The sequence below is a fragment of the Pan troglodytes genome, chromosome 2 (genome assembly GCF_028858775.2).
Source record: "Pan troglodytes isolate AG18354 chromosome 2, NHGRI_mPanTro3-v2.0_pri, whole genome shotgun sequence".
Taxonomy (NCBI): domain Eukaryota; kingdom Metazoa; phylum Chordata; class Mammalia; order Primates; family Hominidae; genus Pan; species Pan troglodytes.
This window is the reverse complement of record NC_086015.1, coordinates 44,194,555-44,220,045: the sequence shown is the minus strand read 5'-3', so window position 1 is coordinate 44,220,045 and position 25,491 is coordinate 44,194,555. Positions and strand designations below refer to the sequence as shown.

At 40.3% G+C, this 25,491-nt stretch overlaps 1 protein-coding gene across 5 annotated transcripts in view; it reads right to left on the bottom strand.

The window, feature by feature from the left end:
- Nucleotides 1–25,491, bottom strand: part of MYRIP (myosin VIIA and Rab interacting protein) — a 447,019-nt gene that overhangs the window by 51,110 nt on the left and 370,418 nt on the right. For all 5 annotated transcript variants that reach the window (XM_054680553.2, XM_024355418.3, XM_054680555.2 and 2 more), the window contains one exon: nucleotides 19,014–19,651. In XM_054680553.2, the coding sequence (XP_054536528.1) occupies nucleotides 19,014–19,651 (638 nt within the window). The remainder of the gene's footprint in view (nucleotides 1–19,013; nucleotides 19,652–25,491) is intronic.

Genomic DNA, 25,491 nt, shown 5'->3' with positions numbered 1-25,491 from the left:
CAAACTTAGTGCAGACACCCAACCAGCACAGCACATTACAGCCCAGAGCTCCTAGGCTCAAGCGATTCTCTTTGCCTTAGTCTTCCAAGTAGCTGGGACTACAGACACATGCCACCATGCGCAGCCCAAATAAACAATAAATTATGTTAACTACAGTTCTCCTACTGTGCTATCTAACATAAGAACTCATTCCTTCTATCTGACTGTATTTTTGTAACCAGTAACCAATAGGGTGGGAATGGAGAGGAAGAGGCATTGGCTAATGAGTACTAACTTTTCATGGTGGTTCAATGCAGAGAAGATGATGTTTGTGGCTGGGATGTGGGGAAGGGAAGGGATTCTCACAGCCCATAAATAAGCACTTGATGGGAGGGGTTGAGGATTAGGGAAAGCTTCCCTGCAGAAGGGACTCTGAGTTGAGATTCAAAGTTAACAGTCAACCAGCTAAAAGGAAGAGAGGGAAGAACAATATTCTAGGCAAAGGGCCAAGATTTTGAGATGGTACAAGGACCTTGCACATACGTAAGGAATATTGTTTGACATTCCCTTAATAATTATATCTCCTGCTCCAATTCTCCACTTGCTGAATATCTCCTAAACTCCTTCTGTGAGTAAACCCTTTACCAGGCTTGGGGAACTCCAGGAAGACATAGAGAGTGTGACTCTTACTCTATTCTTGGCCTTCAGTTAGACAGATGTGTGTTGAAGTGTTCATATGTACATAATATGGCATACCATCGGGGTCACTGGACCCAATTTTACTTTTTGAGTTTCCTCTTGGAGTTGTTTTATGTATTTGTACGGTTTGATATTTTATAACTTTTATTCTCTTAGAGGGATTCTGAAGAACAAGAAGAGAATTTACTTATTTTTTAAATAAAATATAACTCATTACAATTACCATATGGGTTCACTTGACCTTTTTATAAATCTAAGATACATAATGGGATCTTTGTGATCTTATTTTTCCCATCTTTTGAAACATTTTGCTATTTCATCATCCAGGGAATTATTTTTCATCATTACTCACCAATTATTCCCAATTATGCTAAAGAAAGATGAAAAAATAAATAGAATAATGAAATTGCCTAGAAGGATGATTCAATAGTGACATAAATCATCACTATTTTGAATCTGCTTTTAGCTTTCACTACATACAATTGAAAAGTCCAAAAACTGACAGAGAACAACATTTCACAATCATTAGATGACTCAAAAGATGAATTCAAAGAGGACAGCAGGTCTCTAGATTCTAACAATAATGGTGAAATTGGTTATATTATTGAAATCTCAGACTAAGAGTCTTCAGATGACAGTGTCCTAGGTGAATTTTCTCAAGCTCAAGAATTGATGAGTAAATATTATCAACAATATTAATAAGGATGAAAAAGAAGCATGGTCTTTTCATCCAGTTACTCATTCAGCAGGAAGGACTTCATCACACAACATTTTGCAACAATAATCTGGATATCTTGCTTTTTTAAAAAGATATGTGACATGTTCTTTCATACTTTGTTTGTGTATCAATTTTACTTGAGACAGTTTGTAATTGGATAAATTCTAAAGGGAGACGTCTATCCAAAGGTGATTGGAAGAAAACAGATGACATAGAAATGAAAAATATCACTGAATAATTAAGAGAAAAACATCTATTGGAAGTGACTATTTTTTTTTTCTGGTCCTGAGTGAAAATCAGTGATGAGGGACTCATGTGAAGTAACCTGTGCTCCTAGCATGTTTGAGAAAGGGGAATTCCTTTGCCTGGGATGTGCAGGTGGTCCACAGGAAGAATGACCTCTGAGCAGGTTCTCAAAATATGAGGGACATTTTAATATGTCGTCATGGGACAGGCATTCTTGTTGTAGAAGCAGCAAGACCAATAGGACCCAGGGTGCATGAAGCTGCTTGCATAGTTTGAGGGATAAGGTTCAGAAGTGGAGAGAGTGGGGAGCCAGGTGGTATGGAAAAATCAGGCCTGGGTCAGTCTGCAGAGGGTTAAACACCAGTCTAAGGAATAGGGCTTTAACTATCAAATAGATTTTCTGCTACTGTTGTAGTATGCACTAAATTATGCAGGAAGTCAGCAACTAGTTACAAACTCAGCCATGGTGACCTTCTCTTATCATCTCTACACATGGAACTGTCAATTTATCTTAACTCTAGTTTACTTTTATTAATATTAAGCTTTGGCTCAATTATTGCTTGAATATACAGACAATGAAAGACTAATTTACAAGGCTAAAATAGTTAACCCAAAAGATGAAACCTGCTTAACATGATTTGTCCACGTTTCATGTCTATTTATCACATGAGAAATTATGAAGAATTACTGTGATTCAGTCTACATCCAGCAAACACATGTTGAGCACCTACTATGTGCTGAGCACTGTGCTTTACTGGGGCTCAAAGGTGAGAGTGACAATGTTCCTGCCCTACTGGAGTTGACGGTGTGGTGGAGAGAGGAACATTGAACCAGACAATTGTAACACACTGGGGAACAGAATAACCACATGTAAGGTTTTGATGAGACTCAGAGGAAGGGCCCTCATCTGGTTGGTTGAGGTGGATATTGTCAGGAAGGGGAATTAGAATAGATAACTGAGCAAATCTTAAAGAATGGAATCCTAAAGATTATCAAGACATACAAGTTTTGTTGGAACAGCAAGAATCATAATGCTAAGTGATGGTTCTTGAGTTCACAGAAAGACAAATCGTATGCACACAGATCTGATGCCCAGATGATACCATGAGCATAACTGGAAGCACCATTATTAAAAGCCACAAGAACTTCAAAAATAACAGTATTATTTGGCCATATAATATTCATCAAGTAGATTAACAAATATTTACATCTCCAGAGAAAAATAGGTATTTTTAGCCTGCAAAGGGTTAAGCAATCCCTGCCCTATGTTATCAACTCACACATATTTCCCCCCATGAGCTGATTTTAATTTTCATGATAGCTGAGACAATAAATGCTAAGTTGGGATCTTGGCTGATATGGAGTCCATGGATGGGCCTCTGTGGACCCCTGATATTGTTCACAAACTTTGGTATGCATGCACACTTTTCTAGGATGAGCATTATTAGTTTTCATTAGATTTTCACAGGGGTCCATGCCTCCAAACGGCTAAGAAATACTGATAAGAATAAATCTACTTCCTAGTAAGACAACAATAGAGGGGTATGTGTTGATTGAACAGGAAATGGGAAGCTTACAGTTGAATTCAGAGAAAGGAGCAGTAAGGAGGTTTGTGTTTAAAGCCAGTTGGGAACCAGAATTTAGAGAAAATAAGGGTGCTGCTGAGTCTTCAGCCAAAAAAAAAATGCTCTTCTACTTCAAAGGGACCCTGATTATCACAACAACTTCACTGAAACACCAAACATGCTCACTGTGTTGGACAGTGAGGGACATAAGCAGATCACAGAGAAGATTATGAACTCAGTGGAGAATCCTGAGGAGCTTTTGCAGGGAGGGTGGGAGGTGGTGGGAAAGAATGAAATTCCTTATGGGCAAACTGGATAACTATGAGCAATGTCTGTATCTGGGTACAAAACATTTTAAGTAATCTGAAAATCAGAGTTGCTTGCCCACTGGTGTGGTGTCTCAAACTCCCCACCTTATAAATCGATATTTGTACGTGTAATGGGACCATTATTTTGAAAACAAGAAAGCAGTGCTTTTCATTTCCCATTAAAACTGCATTCCCTTGTGTCTTCATTTTCTTAGGCTAAACCATAAGCATTTTACGCCAGGGAAGGTGAATGTAGATCCAGAACCAAAAGATCATTGATCAGTTAACTCCATTAGCTCTTTAGGGTAACAAAAGGCTCAAAAGACAGATTTTGTGAACATGGACAGAGGGTTTCTAGAGATGAATCTGTTCAAAAGACAAATTTCACTTCTCCTTCTATTGAAATCCAGAGAGAAGCCGCCTTGCAGGATGCCTATGACCTCTGACCCCCCACCTCATGATGATATGGGGCAGCAGAATCAGAGTGCAATCACCCCTGATGAGAGGCTTCCAAGGGAGGCTGAAGGGGGGCTCCAGGGTCCTTCCTGGCACCTGTGTGGCATAGACGGCACCCAGAAGCAGGGTCACAGAAGATTGCTGGTGACATTGTAATAAAGTAGCTGTCCTGGGATTGGACAGCCAGGGCCAGGTAGCTGACATGTGTGAGAGCCACTCTGGTGCCCGTGGAAGGGGTGCTGGCTTCTATTGGAGCAGGACAGGGAACAGACCAAGGTTCCCAAGTCTTAGACATTGGCAGCAGATGCCAGTGAGGCAGAGAAATGACCTGACGAGCAGGGTCCCTATCACTGCAGAGTCCTGCAAGGACCCAGAGGACACCATCTAGCTCTAAGATGCCCTGCAGCCATGAGGACCCTACAAGCTCCCCAATATGCTCTCCAAGACAGCGAAGGCAGAGAAAGTGGAGGGTTTGGAGGACTGATTATTTACCTAGGAAAGGCGGGTTTAAATGGAAAGAAAAAGGAAAATAATTTAAATCACAACAGGCCAAGTTTTCTTTGAATCAGTTGATTTACATTCCTAGCTACTCAGAATGGGGAGGCTAATGGAGAAGTTTAAGGCAGTTACTAAGGAACAAAAAGTTGCCTCTTCCTTGCACACTTAAATGTAGTGTGTGGCCAGGCGTGGTGGTTCATGCCTGTAATCCCAGCACTTTGGGAGGCTGAGGCGGGTGGATCATTTGAGGTCAGGAGTTTGAGGCCAGCCTGGCCAAAATGGCAAAACCCTGTCTCTACTAAAAATACAAAAATTAGCTGGATGTGCTCACTTGAACCCAGGAGATGGAGGTTGAAGTGAGCTGAGCTCGTACCACTGCACTCCAGCCTGGGTGACAGAGTGAGACTCTGTCTCAAAAAAAAAAAAAAATATATATATATATTTATATATCATATATAAATATATAATATTTATATATTATATAAAATATTTATATAATATTTATATAATATATATTATATAATTATTTTATATAATATATAAATAATTATATAATATTTATATAATATTTTATATTATATATAAAATATTATATATTTATATATTATATAATATATTATATATTATATATAAAATATTATATAATATTATTATATATAATTATATAATATATAATATAATTATATAATATATATTATATATAATTATATTATATAATATATATTATATAATATAATTATATATAATATATTATATATTTATATATTATATAATATATAATATATAAATATATAATATATAATATATAAATATATAATATATAATATATAAATATATAATATTTATATAATATATAAATATATAATATTTAATATAAATATATTTATATAATATATAAATATATAATATTTAATATAAATATATTATATATAATATATAAATTATATAATTTATAAAATTATTATATAAATTATATATTTTATAAAATCATAAAATATAAAAATATATAAAATATAAATATTTATATATAAATATATAAAATATAAATATTTATATATAAATATATAAAATATAAATATTTATATATAAATATATAAAATATATATATAATATATCAATATTTATATATAAATATATAATATATCAATATTTATAAATATATAATATATCAATATTTATATATAAATATATCATATATCAATATTTATAAATATATAATATATAAATATATACTATATAAATATATAAAAAATATATATATAAAATATAAATATATAAAACTATATAAAATATAAATATATAAAAATATAGAAAAATATAAAAATATATAAATATATATATATTTATATGGAACTTGGAGACCCTGGCTAAACAGAAATGCGTATCTTTAAACACTTAACGATAGAATACTCCTAAGATAAGCCAATATAGTTTCTTAAACAAGAGACTTCTAATATGTTTTCAGTGGTGTGCAAGTTCTTTACAATAACCTTACATTTTGGTTTTCACCTCATTGATCACCTAAAAAAGAGGTATGTTCTGGATTAGCTGGGCCTCAGCCCCACAGCTGGGTGCTGCCATGTGTGTAAGCTCTCCATTCTTATATCTGCGTTTATATTTAGGGTGGTGCCAACATTTTTCTTAAATTGACAGTATTTAAAGTTTAATGCATATTTTCTCAAACTGGAGGTCTTCTAAAAATTCTTGAGGAATTTATTGAATTCTTCAGCTTAAGAAACACAAGGATAGAAATAAATGGAGAAGAGCCAGGCGCAGTGACTCACACCTGTAATCCCAGCACTTTGGGAGGCTGAGGTGGGCAGATTATGAGGTCAAGAGATCGAGACCATCCTGGCCAGCATGGTGAAACCCTGTCTTTACTAAAAATATAAAAAAATTAGCTGGGTGTGGTTGTATGCACCTGTAATCCCAGCTACTCTGGAGGCTGAGGCAGGAGAATCGCTTGAACCTGGGAGGTGGAGATTGCAGTGAGCCGACATTGCACCACTGCACTCCAGCCTGGCGACAGAGCAAAACTCAGTCTCAAATAAATAAATAAATAAATAAATAAATAAATAAATAAATAAATGGAGGTGAGGTGATGGGGATATGAGTGGTGGGGGAAGAAGGTACGAGACATTTCTCACTGCTGAGCACACTGTTTGGGTGCACACTCTACAGGGCACTGTGCACGGGATGTCGCACTCAAACATCCCAGCAGTTCTGGAACTCTGTATTGATGAGGACAAAGGCTGAGTGCACTGTCCAAGGTCACACTAGTGGATGGTTGAGCTGAAGGTGACCTGACCCTGAAGGCCAAGCTCTTCTCTTACACCAAAACAAGACTGGATGCTCCAAATTAAACCATGCTCACTAAAAGGAAAACAGCAGAGCCACAAAGCAGGGGGAGAACCCAAGAGGCAAGGGGTTTAACCTCTTTTTTCACAAAAGGGCTTAAAGGAGTGAGAAGATAATTTTTCTAGAATTCTTTCTGGAGATGAATACCCTGAGATTTCCTTAGAACACTGTGTTTACCTCAGTAACCCCAGTGATCTGTGCACACTGAAATCCAGCCTACCGTAATTAAAAACATTTTTTTCTCCTATTTAGCCTCATCATCTTCCTTATAAAAGCAACCCCAGTCTGAGAAAAAGTTTTTCATAGAGGCTATCTTTCACCTGCCAGGTTGTTTCAGGAGGCAAAGGGCAGGCTAGGCTCTGGGCTTTCTCCACCTTTTAAAAAAGAGTCCAGATAAAGGATAACTTTCAACAGTCACATGTTAACATTTGTTTAATATATCCTTATGTCCTGGTGGCTCTCCTCATTCCTGTTGATGAAAGATACTGAACCTGACCTAAAAAACAGTTTCTGCAGCTTGCTTTTAGATTTTATTTTAGTAGACTTCAGAGAAAAGCTCCAGCTTATAGGTTAAACGACTCTAGGGCACTCAGTGTGGCAAATGTACATAGTTTTCCTTGCCAGTCCTTTGGCACAGCTGTTCAGAGGGTGGAGACAAGTAGATGAGCCGTGGGGCTGCTGGACTCTGCTGCTGATCTGTCTCTCCCAGAGGACTTGGAACGTTTCTGTCCCTGGTGTCTAAAGGTAGAAGTTTTCCCTTTTCCAATGCATTGCTGTTCACCTAAAACTAGTTTTATTCACATGCTGTGAATAAGGCATTTGTTTTCCTCATAATTGGTGTGATAACAGCACCCAGACACATACACAAATATACACCAAACCCTTGGTCAGTGTCACACAGTGGAAATGGAAAGACACCATCTGGAATCTTATAGAAATTAATAATACATTCCTATTGCCTCAAAGAGAGTCTCTCAAGGTTCTCTCATGGAGAACCCATCATGTGGAAGGACCTGCCTGGTTGGTGGAATTGCACAGAAGGTATGGGGACTAACTACCTGGTGATGAATTTGGTGAAGGATGTTATGAAATCTTAGCACCAGGATGTCATCTGGAAGGCTTATTTTTTTAGCTTTTATTATTACAGATCAGTTGCCTTGGTATATAGATTCCATGATTTCTGAGTCCTTCATATTATTACATTGATTTAAAAAACAAGTCTGAATCTAATCTGGAGCACATCTCCCACTCTAGGAACCAAAACCTCCTGACTTGGTATCCACCCCTCCTCTGTGTGTTTTCTCATTACTAATCTCCTATCTGATGGAATTAGACTATGCTATTTGTTGAAAGGGCAACCACTTATTCCCCAGAATTATGGCAATTCCATATAGAATATCTGGAAAATTGCTAGCCTGGGCTTTTCAGGTGAATGTTTACATGAGGAATGAACAAATTTAACCAATTTATGCCTGAGTTTGCAATTTTTTTGAATTTTTGCAATCAGACCTTGGCGATGACCTTGAGCAGTCAGATAAATAACTCCCACATGCTTAGCGTTCCAATAATGGAACATTAGGCATAATTAAGACACAATATTTTCATACTGGCCACAACTGTTCTGTCGCTTTGCAGAGAAATGTTAGGAATAAAGCAGCACTAACAGTGGGTTTCACTTTCGTTTTTTCTTTGACTCAGGATTGTGATAGGCATAGACTAAGTTATGGGATCCATGGATTTTGGTGGTGATTCAGAACCTGGGCCTTAATGCCAGTGTGAGAGTCAGGGTCAGCAGGAGGATTTCCTGGCAATCACGTGATGACACGCAGGGCAGGGGTTGGGGTGAAGGGACTGAGTGTGCTCTAGACCCCTTTCTCTGCATTGGCTCTGAATGACTTGCTATCCATTTGAATGAGCTGGGCTTGGGTCCCTGCCATATGGAATAGAGAACTCAACATTTTCTTTCATGGAATTGACATGGTTTTATTACTACATACAAGTAAAAGCCATAGTTGATAGTTAGCCCTGCTATTTAATATCTACCTAAAAGAAGGCCCCAAATAATTTAACTATTGCTACAATAAAGTGATCATTTTCAGTGGATAATCCTTAATATCCAACAGACTCCTATTTAAAAATCCTATATAGAGAGGCTCCAGACAGGCTCCCAATACTCCCCAAGATTGAATATAAAACTTTGTTGGACTTATGCACATTTTTTTCCTCCCTAGAGAGAAGACCTAGAGCAAGCTTATTCAACCCGTGCCCCATGTGGCCCAGGACGACTTTGAATTGAGCCCAACAAAAATTCATAAACTTTCTTAAAACATAACAAAAATTTTTTTTGCGATTTTTCTTTTAGCTCATCAGCTATCGTTAGCATATTATGTGTGACCCAAGACAATTCTTCTTCTTCCACTGTGGCCCAGGGAAGCCAAAAGATTGGATACCCTGACCTAGTGTACCCATTAGGTCCTCAAAAGGGCCTATGATAAAAAGAAAATGTAAGAGGCACCATTTTTCAGCAAATGTCTCATTTTCTAGCCATGTTCTCTGCAACCAGTTTATCTTGGAAGGCACTTCTAGCAATTCTTTTTCTCCAGGGGAATCAGTTGACAGACATGTGACTAAGATTTTTCTTCTGAGGGGTATTTGGTCACACCTGCTCTAAAGTCCTTCCAGGCTATTGTTTGTGCTTGCTGGGCTGCTGTGGACGTGGAGGTAAGTGGCGAGGAATGGGGGAGCAACTGTGCCTCAGAGCAGCTCTGCTTTCAGCCATATTATGATTTGTCTTCTCTTTATTTTTATTTTTGTGGGAGATACAACCTTTGGTACAAGTGAAAGTGCACTCTGCTGCCTTCCCTTTAGATTTCATTTAAGGGAATCCTCTATGCCTAAAAAGATTTGAAAATCAGGGTGGAGATTTGAAAATCAGGGTGGAGAATTGAAGGGCAGAGGGGAATGATTACCCTTTCGTCTGTGTACGGGAAATAATTCCAATACAGTTCTGAGTAGATTTTAAGGCCTTGCCTGGGGATATTGTCTTGGTACACTTCAGAGGCAGGCAAATCTTCTGGAGCCCCAGTGTTCTCAGGGGAGTGTCACTACTACCTCCAACTCAGCTTACTGCCAACATGCATGCCTCACAAGCACTTGTCAGAGAGCATCCCCTCGAATGCAGAGCTCCACAACACTCACAAAACAGGGAGGGGAGCTGTGGGGAGCCAGCCTTCCACTGCTCTCCATATCCCCACACTTAATCCTGGAGCAGCCCGGACAGCAGAGGTCAGTGCATTTTGGCCCCTCATCAGCCTGACTTAATTGAACAGTGCCTGCTGTGAAGGATTGGCCAACATTGAGTGACATTATGAGAAGCAACCCCCAGAGTATGAATCCATGGGAGTAGTTTAGAGCAGGGGCTGCTGTGGTCTCCATCCTCTCCACAAGGATCCACAGGATGAGTTTCTCTTGGATTTCAGCTCCGAAAGCAGCATCCTTTAAGGAATGGATTTATTGTTCTACTAGAGCTTCCATGACTTCAGGAGCTGCTCATGTCACTCTCCTTTTGTCTTCTAGTAACTCAGAGACAAATTTTTGGTATCTCTTGCCTAAGATTCATTCCATCAATTTTGTGAACTATCATTACTCCTGGCTTCATCTTATCTTTCCTACTCTGGTTTTCCCTTTGTCCTCCTTTTCATCGTTATGTTTTTATTTTATTTTCTCCTGTTCATATTTATGTAAGCCACTTTAAATTATTTCTGGAGCAAGGCATACACTTATTAAATAAATGAATATTTACAGATGGTTAGTTATAAAGAACTGGTAGTTTCTCACTATGGCAAGACTCTTAACATATTTTTAAAGAATAATTAGAACCTAGAATGCTAGGCAGGAGAAAGTTTACCCCAAGAAAACAAGTTTAACTAATGAGTATAACCAAAAATGAAACATTGGAGGAAATTAAAATAACAGCCTCCTGTGATCCTGAAGTCTCAATCAACAAAAAATCAGCAGGTTTCCATTTTAAAATGGTATCTGGCAAACATCTTTCACACAAAATTTCCACCAAAACTGTGTGGGAAGATACAGAAAAAGATGAAAACCCACAACACTAAAAGGCAATCGAAGTCTGTTTGTTGCCAGTAAATGAATGGCGAATTTTTTTTTTATTAAATATAAGGCTCATGAGTGCATCTGGAGATCCATTCACTCTCTACCTTTTCTAAGTAGTCACAATAATTGTTGACCCTCCTCCCAGTATTCTCTCAACCTCCAATCTTGGTCCAGAAATATTAAGATAAATGCTCACCATAAAACAAAGCAAAACAAACACCAAACAAACAAAAACACAACAGTTGAGCCTTCTATTGTGGCAGTGGGACTTTTTAAGCATCCGAGGAGAAGCTCACTTCCAACTCCCCTCGGTGCTTCCCTGTTTTATAGCTACTTTGAAAATGTATTTACTCTAAAATATTTAGGTGGGTAGGAGGAAGAACTAGCCATGGTACCATGTTGCATCCTGGGAGGTGTAGTGATAAAGCGTAAGCCCTGGGGTAGAGACTACAAAAACCATGCAAAGTGTGTGATGGTGTCTGTTCTTTCTAATTCATTCATTCATTATCTATATATTCAATACTGTGGCTAGGTTCTTAGCCATCTGATCAGAGAAGCATAATGCGAGGCAGTAAGTGTATAACAAAAATCCCCTATCTTAAGCTAGCAGAGTGGAAATTATTTGTGGGCATTAGATATTGGCAAACAATGAGAGTGGGAATAGCATTATCCTCATTTAAGAACTGCTAACAGGAAAAGTTAATGTGGAACCCATGGAAAAATACTGCAGAGAGAAGGAAACAAGTTAGCCTGAAGACATCATGTGAATTTTACTAACAACCAGGACACAGTGTCTGATAGCAGTTTTGCATTCTCATTAGAGAGTAATAATACAGATTTTCAATTAAGAGGTGTAAAAAGCTATAAGAGTTCAGCACTTACACTAAAAGACTACAGGATAAGGTGAAATGGGGAGATAAGACAAAAGACTGCAGAAAAACTGAAAACACAGAAGCAGACATAGACTTGCATTTGAAGTCTAGACTTACAGAATTACACTTGCATTAATTCTGCAACAGCAGAATTAATATTCAAAAGAGATGGGGTTTTAGCCCATCTATGTCCATCAGGGGGTTGGGTTTAGGAGGACAGAAGAGTGTGTTCAGCGGTTTATGTTATGGATTGCATAGAGCAGGGGGTCCCCAACTCAGGGGCCATGGACTGGTACTGGTCATTGGTCTGTTAGGAACCAGCCTGTGCAGCAGGAGGTGGGCAGCAGGTGAGCCAGCATTACCACCTGAGTTCCACCTCCTGTCAGATCGGGGTGGCATTAGATTCTCAGAGTAGCGCGAACCCTATTGTGAACTGCACATGTGAGGGACGAGACTTGTGCACTCGTTATGAGAATCTAACTAATGCCTGATGACCTGAGGTGGAACAGTTTCATCCCGAAACCATCCCTCACCTCCCACGACCTGCCGCAATCCATAGAAAAACTGTCTTCCACAAAACTGGTCCCTGGTGCCAAAAAGGCTGGGGACCCCTGGCATAGAGGCTCAGCGTGCAAAGGTATGTGTCAAGTGAGTGAGGCCAGGGATAAGGTAGAGAATGTGAGAAAGGACTCCTGCTTTCAGCTGGCTTTGTCTGCTGCTAATCCTGGCCCATGAGGTGAAGCATCTAGCAGAGAGTGAGATGACAGATGTACTTTTGCATCTCCTAACATGAGTCCCTCACAAGACTCTAAAAAGATAGGAATTAAGAAAACTACAGAACAATGAAGACAACAGTAAATAAGGGTGGGAAATTAGAGAAATGAAGGGAAATAAATGTGACCTTCAAGAGACAGGACCTTGTCTTGTTAATGCCCAGAACAATGCATACATACACATGCAGTTTTGTCTTCAAAAAACAGAGAACATGTGTTCCTTCTAAACACACATAAAACATTCACAAAAACTGATCATTTATTAAATCATAAAGGCAGTCTCAACAAATTCCCAACATTAGCAATTATGTAAGCCATATTCATTATTCATAATGCATACTAAAACTTAGTGACAAAACCAAAACAAAATGCAAAAACAAAGCAAAGTGTTATCCATCTCACTAAGTTAATTGGATTAAAATGCGAATTACATTGGAAATGATCAATTACTTGGAAAAGTTTGACAATGGATTGCATATCAAGGCTAGTGGGGTGGAAACAAAACTGAATTTGAGGGAAAATTCATTAGCTATATTGGAAATATATATGAAATATTTTACATATCAGAATATATAGAAAAACATGTATGAAAACAAGAAAGTAAAAAGAAGACATTAATAAATATAAAAGTAGAAATAGACTAGGAAGCAAAAATAAAAAATCCCTGGGATTAATGAATGAAAGTAACAGCTGGTTCTTCAAAAACACCAGTAAAAAAAAAGGCTGGTAAGTTCAAGTAAGAAAAGAGGGAATGATAGCGAATGAGAATGAGAGCAAGAGAGAGAAAAAAAATCTATAAACTAGAGGATGCATAACTATAGTGCAGAGAAATTTTTAAAACGTGATGAGAATATTAGGTATAATATCAATACATTTGAAAATCTAGATTAAATAGATGATTGCCTGTGAAAATGTAAATTACTAAAGTGGATTTAAGAAGAGTTACAAAATCTAAATAGTCTAACAACCAAAGAAGAAATCTATAAAGAAAGTAAAAGATCTTAAAAGGTGAATTCTCCCAAACTTTCAGAAAATTATTATGTCATATAAAGTGTTCTAAAAATAATATAAAATAGGGAACCCTTGCCATGTTCTTAGTATAACCTGATACCAAACTGAATGAGATAGCATCAAAATGGAAACCAACAAGTGGAATCTGCTTTTTATTAAAAAAAACCATAATCAAGTAAAATTTATGCAACAAATGAAAAGATTATTCAAAATTGAGAAATCTATTAATGTGATTTACAACATTAACAGATTATAGAAGAAAAAGCTGGCCAGGCACAGTGGCTCATGTCTGTAATCCCAGCACTTTGGGAGGCCAAGGTGGGAGGATTGCTTAAGCTCAGGAGTTCAAGACCAGCCTGGGCAACATGGCAAGACCCCATTTCTACAGAAAAATAAAAAGAAATTAGCTGGGCATGGTGATGAACTCCTATAGTCCCAGCTACTTGGGAAGCTGAGGCTGGAGGATCTCTTGAGCACAGAAGGTCAAGGCTGCAGTGAGCCGTTGTGCCACTGCACTCCAGCATGGGTGACAGAACAAAATACTGTCTCAAAAATAACGTAAAATGAAATAAAAATAAAAAAGAAAAAGTCTATGATCATCTACTGCCAAAAAGCAGTCACGTTCCTGATTTAAATTGTTTAGTAAGTTAGGAATAGATAACTTATCATTTTGATAGTATCTAATAAACTTAGAGCAAGCATCCCACTTAATAGTGAAACACTGGAAGCAGGTCACTAAGGGTAGCAGCAAGACAAAGGCAAGGTGCCAGATGTCATTGCTATGTCACAGCGTAGCATAATTAGTCACCAATGCAATAAAACAAGAAAGAGAAATAAGTATACATTATAGGAAAAGATAAGTGTCATTACTTGTTGACAATATGATTATCTATCTGGAATAGCTAAGATGATCACCCAAAATACTACTGGAACTGAGAAGAGAATCCATTAGGGAACTAAGTTATAAAATGTAAACATGAAATTAACAGTTTCTATACACCAGTAAAAAGTAATTAGAATATGTAATAAATAAAATCTCATTTACAATATCAACACAATGTATAAGATAATTAAAAATTACTTGACAAGAAAAGTATAAGAGCTTTGAAAAAAATCTATAAAACTTCACTGAAAGTAAATAAGTGGGAATAAATACCACATTATTGATAGGAAAGGCTTAATATTACAGAGATATCAATTATTCTGAAGTAGATACGTACATTTAATGCAATTCCAATCAAAACTTAAAAAGACTTTTTTGCAACTTGAGCAGATTTTAACAAATCATTTAAGTGAAGGACTGAGAAAAGCCAAAATGCTTTTAGAAAATGATATCATCATTTTCTAAAAATCCACAACAGTGAAGAGAAGACCATCCACCAGATTGCAACATATATTATAGAGTTATTATAATTAAAATAAAATAGTATTTGTATGGGAATCGGGCTTCTAGATCAATGGAACAAAATAGAAAGTAAAAAAATAAAACAGGCTTATAGAAATAAAAGGTTAAAATATACTAAAGGGGCATCTGAAACCAGCGGATAAATGATAGATTATTTAACAATAATTTTGTGACAAATGCTTAATTTGAAGGTTAGATCTTATCACATATCACCCAGAAGGATAAAGTACAGATGGTCTAAAGGGCTAAACTGAAAACAGAAAACTACAAAGGATTAGGAAAAAATTGGAAAAAAAATCCTTAACCCTTGCAAATTTAAGGCCTTAAGACACCAAATACAAAAATAATAAAGGAAATAACTGATAATAACCAAAAATAATTGATAAATTATTATGAACAAAAATTTTTGTATGTAAAATATACTTAAGGCAAAAGAGACAAGGAGAGAATAGTTTCACGTGTAACCATCAAAGATCTGAAATCTATTATATAGTTAGAAAATAAAACTAATTCCTAAAAATCAGTAAGAAAAATACAAATAGTCCAATAAAATAACAGATAAAAAAGTATAAATGTAAATTGCATATCAAGGCTAGTGGGATGGATGAAAGAAGAAAAGTGTAAATAGCTTTAAACACAGGAAAAATTGCTCAATTTCAGTAGTAATTATGAAAATGTTAGCCAAAGAGGATTTTTTTCTTCACATAAAATTGGCAAAAATTTAGCAGACTGACAACACTATTGTTGACAACATGAGAGAACATACTCGCACACTGTTATGGCTATGTAAATTGCTCTGAAGTTTTGGGAGCTTAATTTGGCAAGTCTATTTTACAATTAAAGACCCATATACTCCTCCAGTCAGCAGTTCCACTTCTCATACTTGTATAAAGAGGTTTATGCTACAATACTCTCTGCGGTATTGTTTATAAAATCAAAACATTGAAAAAGTCTTTAAATATCCTATTATCCGCAGTACTGCTTATAAAATCAAGACATTGAAAAAGTCTTTAAATACCCATCATTATGGAACAGTGGTGAACCAAGGGGGTTAAGGAGTTAGGTGTTGGAAGCCACTGAACCAGGCAGGAAGAGTATGTTATCACTAGCATTGCTTAGAATTGTCTGGACATGGTGCAAGGTGAAAATAAGACTGACTTTTGTTGGATCTATTATTGTTTTAACATTCTCCACAGACAATGCATCCCCTATTGCACACCCTGGATAGACTTCTACAACCCCCACAGTCCCCCCTCGATACACCATCTCAATGTAATCTTTTGCAGGTTGAATGCCTAGGTCTGTGTGCCTTGTAACCTTGGGTCCTCTGGTTTTTGGGTGTGCACTGTGAAAAAAAAAGTACCCACTTGTTACTGTTGCACCTTCAGTTCTTATTGTTTCAAAAAGTTCCTGGAAAAAGCTCAGTCCAGGAAAAACAAAAACTGGTTGGATCCCAGAGATGCCTGAGTTGGAGATGAGCTTTGGTGAACTTTCCTCATTACCATACTACAGGACCCTCCCAGGGAGGAGCTTATTCCCCATTTTCTATACAGGTTACTATGTAGAAGCATGATGGGCAACTGCACCAGTGCTATTTTGTCTCCACCTCTATATACAATGACTCAGCTAACCAGCCCAAGAAAAGCCCTGTTTTCACCATTGTTTGGGGAGGCGCTGCTTTGAGGAGCTATCCCCAGTGTCTTTCTTACTTGTTGCAGGTAACAAAATCCTCTCCTTAATCCTCCTTGGTTGTGGTCATTGGACTGTTTTTGAACTCACCTGTTGTTGTGGGTAACATGGTGATACCTCGGTGACACCTCTATCACTTACTGTTAGGAGAAAGCAGTGGAAGCATATGGACAGCATGTTGCCAATTTTGCTAAAACACATTTACTGAACTATATTTCTAAATGTACTTTATGTATGAATGCGCAAGATCTGCATGGATTCACACCAAATGCACTTGCAGTCATTTTGGTGGAGATGACAGGGATTTAGGGTTGTGGTCAAGGGGAATTGCATCTGTATGTTTTAAGTATTTTTTACATTATACTATATTCATTTATTTATATAATTCAAAAGTAAATAACTTAAATAAATATAAATATATATATGACTTTTTAATATATATATATATGAAGAAAACTAACTGCCCCAGTAAATGAAATCAAAGGGAGAATTAGAAAGGTGAGGGCCTGGTGCAGTGGCTCATGCCTGTAATCCTGCACTTTGGGAGGTTGAGTAGAAGGATCGTTTGAGCCCAGGAGCTTGAGACCAGCCTGGGCAACACAGTGAGACTCTGCATTAAAAATAATGATAATAATAATTAACCAAAAAAAAAAAACCCATCAGGGTTTTGATGTCTCTGGAAGTGCAGCACCATCCCCACCTAGTGGAGAGGAGTGGGTACTGCCACTAGCTCAAGGTCACTCCCCAGGAGGCAGAGGCAGTGCCTCTTCTCTATCAATGCCTTGCAAGGATTAGCAGTAGAAGACAAATTTCAAGCCATTTCAAAATAAATAGAAAGCTAGTTGAGGTGGAGACGTGACATTTTACACCTGCAAGTGAATCATGCAGACAAACCCTCAAGAGTATCCCTTGAGGCAAATCATTCCATGTTTCTGGACAACAGTCTCCACTTGAGCTAGACAATAATGATTCACACTTGAACCAAACTTTTTACTTTTATTCTAAGATCATAACAATCCCATGAGACAGATTTTTAATGATCTTCTGTTTTACAGAGGAGAAAACGAAGCTTGGACTAAATAAAAGACCTTTTCTAGGCAATATGTTAGCAGGTCAATCAGGACTGATACCAAATTCTATGACTTGAGGACCTGAGTCCTCAATTGTCTTCATGGGGGCCTCAGGACCAGGGATGTGGCTGAGGCATTCATAGAAGATCTTGTAGAAGACACTGGTGAAATCTTGGACCATATCTTTGGACCTACGTGAGTTGTCTGCAGCCATAGGGGACACTTTCTGGCCAAACTAAGAGTATAGGGCATGGCAGCTGGGCTCCACAAGGTTTGGTATTGAGTTGACAGTGATGTGCAGGTCTTCACCAGAAGAGGTGGGGGCAAGGGCAAGGGCATAGCACAATCAAAGTCACAGGGCTGGGAATGAGCAGGGTGTATTTAGAGAATATAAAGTTAGTCTGGTTGGGAGCCCATTAATTATCTGAAATTGCAAGCAAAATTATCTGAAATTGTAAGCAAAAGCAAAATTGTGAGTATGTTTGTGCATGTGTGAGTGTGCATGTGTGAGTATGTGTGTGTATACAAGTGCATTTTTAAAGGGAGAAAATTCATGGCTTTAATCACATTTTTCTTGAACTAAACCATGTGGGAAGAACTACTGAGGATCCAGAGAAGGGGTCTGATGTAGACTAAAGAATCACAGAATATTGAAATAATGTTTACTGAGACCTAGTGTCACATCTCATACAGAGCTTAGCTCCTTATAAACATCTCTTTCACTTGTCATGAACACCCTTTGAGGTGGGTTCTAATATCGTCTTCATTTTACAGATGAGGAAACTGAGAACTAGAGAGATGCCTTGCCCAAGGCCACACAGTTGGATCTGAACCCAGGCAGTCTGACTCTAGATCCCTCACCCTAAACCCAAGGCCAGTGGCCCTCAAACTTGAGTGCACAGTAGAATCACCAGGAGGGCTTGTTAAAATAGACACGGCTGGGTCCCATGCCCAGAATCTCCAATTTGGCAGATTTCTAATGAGTTCCCTGGTGGTGCTGATGCTGCTGGTCTGGGGGCCACACTCACAAACCACACTTTGAATTCTAGGCTGTCATCTCCAAAGAGGACGTGGAGTCCCAAAGAGTTGATGTGACCTGTCTAGAGTCACTCAGCTACTTAGCTGCAAAACCAAGATGAGAATCTGGGTCTGCGGGTTCCAAACCCAGGACTCTTTGCCACTTGTGCTTGGAGTAGGGCACATCCTACCTAAAGAGTGTGTGTGCATTTGCACGCATGCACTTCCATTACCTGATGTGTGTCCAGATCCCGGAGCTGGGCGCTGGGGGAAGATGGTTCTTTGCTTGGCTCTTCTGAGCCCAATCGGGCTCTTCTCCACCTCCTGGCCCGCCGGTCTGTGGTGTGGGGGGCCTCCTCCGGCTCGCTGCTGTCCGAGGTCTCCCTGCTGGCCACCTGGGGGTTGAAGTTCACGTCCAGCTCTCCATGCAAGCGCATCTTCTCAGCTGCAGGGTTCCTGGGGGCCTTCCTCTGCAACCAGGACAGTCTGGCCTGGTGCCCAACTTCTCGGGAAGAGCCCGCGGAGGAGGTCTCCGAGTCAGAGCACATGGCCTCAGGGTTGGGGGAGAGTGCAGAGGATGGGGAGGCAGCTATGGGGCCTTGGTCAGAGCTCTGGGCCTGTGTGGGCTGAGGCTGGGGGTTCCTGGGCAGGGCCCGGGATCTGGGACACAGCTTGCTCAAGGCCTCACTCCAGTCAAAGTCTTCCTCACTATCGGAGCCCATCTCATCGTAGGCAGATGCCACACTGGAGGCCACCTCCAGGGCCTGAAACGTCCCGCTCTTAGGTTTGGCCAGTAGTCGGGTGGGGGGCGGAGCGCCATCCTTCAGGGCCACCCAGTTCCCATCGGGGCTCTGCAAAACTGGGGCCAGGTCTGTGGATAGAGAGGATAGAGAAAGCAGAGAGGGGCTGTTATCACTTTAATGCAAGATGAAGTTGCCACTTGTTACCTCCCCAAGAGTGGCTTGTGGGGCTGTTGGAGAGCAGTTGCCTTTAGGAAGCCCAGGAAGGCAAACCCAATTGGTGGGCAGAGTTCAAAGTTCCCCAAGGAATCTCTTGAAAGCTCAAAGGGTCCCAGTGCTTCACAGATGCAGAGAAACTCGGAGATCTGGCTCCTATTTCAGTCTACCGGGGTTGATACCATCTCAGTCTCCTCAGCACTGCCCCACTCCTGCCCTAGGCTTGCCTGGAAGGGGAGGGGAGAGGGCTGCAGTTGGCAGTACCAGCTTCTGGCTCTTTGACCTTGAGCTACAATTTTGTCTCCTGGATCCTTGGTTTCCCCTCACTGATGGGAAACAATTCCACCACCTGCCCTGGCAGACCTCAGAGGTTAACACATCTGCTCTTGGCTCTTTTATAGATCCTACTTCGTAACAGGCTCCTGAGATAGGCACATAGGTCTATTTTTAACTCAAGGAACATGCCTCACTCTGGAAAGGACTTGAGGCCAAAAACTTTGGTATTTCCAATATCATTTTATGGATGAGGAAATGAAGATGAGCGAAGTTAAGTAACTGTTAAAGGTCACAGAGCTGCTAACTTTTAGAGTGAGGACGAGGTGCATCCTCTACCTGACTCCAAGGCAGCTCTGGGCTATAGATTGTGCCACGGAAGTCCTTGGCCAGCTGCAGAGCACCATGCAAGGGCAGCTGGAGCAGTTCTCAGGCTGCGACTATGGTCTGGAGTGGTCTAAACTGGGCTCAGGTCTGCCTGCAGCATGGTCCCAAGGATTGATCTGCATGCTGGGGGTGGATTGGTAAAAGTTGTTTTGTTTTGTTTAAGGCGAATAGGAAAATGCTTTCTTCCCACGTGTCTGTGGGGTGGGAATAAGATGAAATGCTGCTCCTTTAGCTATTCGTACTTGGCCCAGGACTGAGGTCTCAGGCACAGCAGTTGCCAACAGGAGCTGAGCTGTCTTTTTTTTTTTTTTTGAGACAGAGTTTCACTGTTGTTGCCCAGGCTGCAGTGCAATGGCATGATCTCGACTCACTGCAACCTTCACCTCCCAGGTTCAAGTGATTCTCCTGCCTCAGCCTCCTGAGTAGCTGGGATTACAGGTGCACACCACCACACCTGGCTACTTATGCATTTTTAGTAGAGGCGGGGTTTCACCAAGTTGGTCAGGCTGCTCTTGAACTCCTGACCTCAGGTGATCCACCCGCCTCAGCCTCCCAAAGTGCTGGGATTACAGGCGTGAGCCACAGCACCCAGCCTTTTTTTTTTTTTCCTTTTAACCAGGACTGTTGCAGGGTTGCCTGGGGGCAGTGATGAGGACCCCAGGGCTTTGAAGAAACCATTCCCCAGTTTGTGCGTGGACATCTGCTTTGGGGCTTAAGGCCTGTAGCAGCCACAGCCCTGCTGCAGTAGGACTCTGAAGCAGGTTCTTACTTTATGCTAGTTAAAACACACAGGTTTTCTACCAGTTAAACTGCTACTGCTCCACATAATGAAAGGAAAGTTATCAGTATTTCACAGTGCTGCCCACAGAGCATTGTACCTGCTAAGCCTGTTTCAGAACCACAGCCTTAGGGGAATTCAGATGTTGGTGGAACATATGTTTTCAACAGCAACCCAGTTCCACTTCCACTGCCTGACTGCAGCTCAGACTGGCAGGACATCGAGTTATTTTTATTTGGAGAGTCAGGAAGTGGGGCTTTCACAGACGAGGAGGACGCTGGTCCCTGGCAGTGGGCTGATATAACCAGGGTCCTCCAAGAAGCCTGAGACCATGCACCTGCCTTTCTCTGCTGCTCTTGCCTTCAGTGTCCCTCTCCACCACTTCCATGTAGTAAAGCCCTAGTGACCCTACAACACCTCATCCCACTGGTGGGAATGGCCTTTTCCTGGAGGACATTCTCATCTCCCTGCTTATATCATGGCCTCTCCTCTGAGCTCTCCTGGTGTGAGGGCCTGGTTGGCTCATTCCACGTTCTTCCATGTGTTCTACCTGTCACACACCTGCTGAGTATGAGGACAAGGTCCCTGAGGCAGGGCCTGGATCTCAGGCATCTCTTTATCCTTACAAGAAAATTAGCCTGCTCTGTCCCAGAGCCAGTTTGTGCAGTGGAAAGACCAGTGGTCTCGAAGCCAGAGGTCCGGGAGGAAGCCCCACTCAGCCACCTGGCAGCTATGTGATCCTCTGTGCCTCGGTTCTCTGACTGGTGAAAAAGGGCATAGCTAAAACCTCACTGGGTTGTCAGAGGACTGCACGAGGGGATGCTTGTGAGTGTGTTACACATGCCTGCTCAGAGAGGAAATTAATTCCTGATGGCTCCTTTCCCCTTGTCTATAAATGAAGGAGGCTGCTTTAGTGTAGGGCAAAGAACAAGAGCTTTGGATTCAAGCAGATGCAGGGCTGATCCCCAGCTACTGAATTTACTAGCGGGTGACCTTGGTTAGAGAACACCTCTGGGCCTACTTCCCTGCCCAACCAGTGGGGTCAGTGTGACCCACCTTTGGCTGTCACTAGAATTATTATGAGATAACGCATATAAAGCATCAATCCTAGTGCCTGCTATACTTAGGGCCCTGAGCTATTTTTAGCTTATATCTGTTGAATCAGATTTAGCATTAGTACTTAACACCTGGTTATGAATTAACACCCACGCACTCCATATGTATGCATACAGAAAATATATATGTATCTGATAGTCACTATTCAGTATGACATATTAATATCTATACAGCAACACTATTTTCACTGACAATGGAGTTATTCAGAAGAGTGGCTTGCTAGCATTATTATTACCATTTATTATTGGGTTCTACCTGTGGTGGTGGTAATAGCAGGTCTTTTGAGAAAAGTATTTCTATTTTGCTGGCATTCTCCTAATGCTGTGTCTGGGGATTGTCAGTCAGGTGGTAAGGGTTTCTCAGGAATGCTCAGGTTCTCAGTGAAGCTATGCATGGCTAGTAAGTAGTTATATTGATTTTTCCTGCAGCAGGCTCTGTGTGTGCCCTACCCCAAACCTTGGCCCTCACCACTTCAGTGTATGCCAGCTGGACTTCCAATTGGCAGCACTTGCAAGTCTTCACTTGAGGCTTGCTCTGGCTACTAGAGCCTGTGTTGCCTGCCCCAGGGGCAGAGTGGAAGTACCCAGGATTCATCACCTCCTGGGAGCAGCCCTCAACCAATGAGTAGGGGAGCTGGTGGCTAAGTATCCCCCCTCTTTTGCTTGCCAGGCAGGTAAGTCTTCTACACTGGCTCCCAGAGTCCCCAGTGGGGTCAAGCTCCAGCCACCCACAGTGGCCATCTGCTCAGTAACAAGTCATTTATTGCCTGATTTTCTTTCCTTGTCTCACATTTCTACTCCCCTCCCTGTGTGTTTTCTGGGCTCACCTCCCAAATAAACTATAGGTCTTCAGATTCTCATATTGGGTTCTGCTTCTGGTGGGAGTCAAACCAAGACGCCCACATGATGCAAAGTGGACTCCGAGCATGGCTGTGGAGCATTCACTCTGAGAAGAAAGGAAAAGTCCTCTGGGCCTTCTAATCTGTCACTGAGGCTGCTCTCTGGACCATCTTTCAAGACTTGACTTATACATCACTCCTCAATTGCATATGCTTGGCCTTCCTTCCTTGAGAAGCTGGCTATTCTGTTCTCTGAGCTTTGCCAAAAAGCTTTCATTTCTTAACACTCAAACTATATTATAGTTTATTTTCTTGGTTGTCTACCCTACCCCTCAATCCTGATCATGAGCTCCTTGAGGGCAGAGCCACGTCTTCTTCACTGCTATGCCCCAAGCCCCTGGCCAACTTTGCGTCTCATCCTGGGCACATGAATACTACTTGTTAATGAATACAGGCACCAAAGGCTATAGGGGCGACGGGGCTCATTGAGCAGCTCTCAATGAGCCCTGCTGTCTACAGCTTCTCTTGGGGCCCTGGGAGGAATCCAAAGGAGGAGACCCTTGATAATGCCACTCAGGGCTCGCTCTAGGGTTGACCATGTTATAAATGTGGTCCCCTACATGGTGAGATGGCATTTGACCCATTGCCAGCTCTCCTCCTGCTTTTTTACAACCCTAGGTTGCCTCATGCCTCTTTGGAAGCTAGAAGTTGACCAAATTTTCCCTCAGCAAACTTTTACTTCTTAGCAAAAACACAGATGGCTCCCTGAATACCCAGCCATGTGAAAACTTTGGTGGTTGTTGAGCAGCATTATCAAAGCTGCACCTGTGCTCCAATACCACAGTCTCTTGGTCCATCAGGAACACCCCTCGGGGATCCTGCTCCCTCTTCCTCTTTCTCCAAATTCCTGCTCTTCCATTATTGTGCAGACAACTAACTCTCACTGAGTGATCCCAGAGCAGTGACAATTCCCCGATCTTTATTTCTCCAACACTGAACACACGCAGCATATACAGCAGATGCCTAATCAAGGTTTATAAAGTGAAAATGCATTTGGGGGAAACCCATTAACTGCTATAAGCAGCGTCAAGACTGAAAGCGGAGTTACTGTGGTTTACCCAAACCGCAGTGCCCCTAAGACTGACCCCAACTGTGCACTAACAGGCTCCTGAATCAACCCTTCTCCTGAGGCATAAACACAACTGCCAAATATAGCCCAGTGGGCATTCACTTTCTAAGATGACCTCCACCTTCAGAACTCTTCTATTTGATGTTTCTGCCCAACTGAGACTGAGCAATGCCTGTAGGAATAATTTGCTTCCTGCTAAACATTTCAGACATCCCTCAAGACCTCTGAGGCTGGCATGGACAGTTTAGCATGTCAAGGGCTAAAAATTCCTCAGAAAACCAGAAGTTTTCCACCCAAGTCCTTTTTAAAAAATTTTAAATCTTTATCCTGAGAGATGCATAGAGTTTTGAGCAGAATGTGAAATCTTTTTTTGGGTGTGTGATGTTGTGGAACTAAGTTTTATGTTTATATACAATTGAAAAATTACCTATGGGTGCCTAATTTTACAGAAAATTATGTACAAAATCATGTTTTGAAAACAAAATTCCTTTGCAAATTTATTATGAATGCTCATAATCCAGTTGGAAACTATTTTGTGAAATAGAGCATCTTGTAGTTGTTTTTATAATATCCTACACATTTATCACTTTGCAAGTCTGAATTTTTGTTTGTTTTTTGTTTGTTTGTTTTTGTGGTAGAGAGACACTTATAATGCAGTAGTTGAAAGCCTGCAAATTGGAGTCATGCTGTTTGGATTTGAGGACCAGCTCTGCCTACATTGGCTGTGGGGTCTTGAACAAGTCACTTAACTTCCCTGTCCATCAATGTTCTTATCTGCAAAACAAAATAATGACAGTGTCTGGTAATGCTGTTGGAGGAAAAAATAAAATAGTGCCTACATATGGACTCTGTATTTTTTTTATTATACTTTAAGTGACTCTGTATGTTTTAAAGTGATTTTAGAAAGCTAGATATTGTGTATTGAAGTTCTATTATGTGGTATTCTCATGTACTCTATGGAATCTAACAGTCCGTTTTCTGTGTGCATTTGCAATCCATAGAGAAAGAGAGAGAAGTGAGAAAATGAGGAAGAAGAGAGAGAGAGAGAGCGAGAATATGAATGAATGAATATGAATAGACTGGGAGGGCAGAGGGAGGAAAGAAAGGCATATCTAGAAAAGAAAAATGCACTTAAAAAGCAAAAGCAAACACCATATACATAAGTAAAGAAACGATCACATGCTGCAGAATTTCTGCAATGTCATGGCACTGCAGTTTCTACTAATAGGTACTA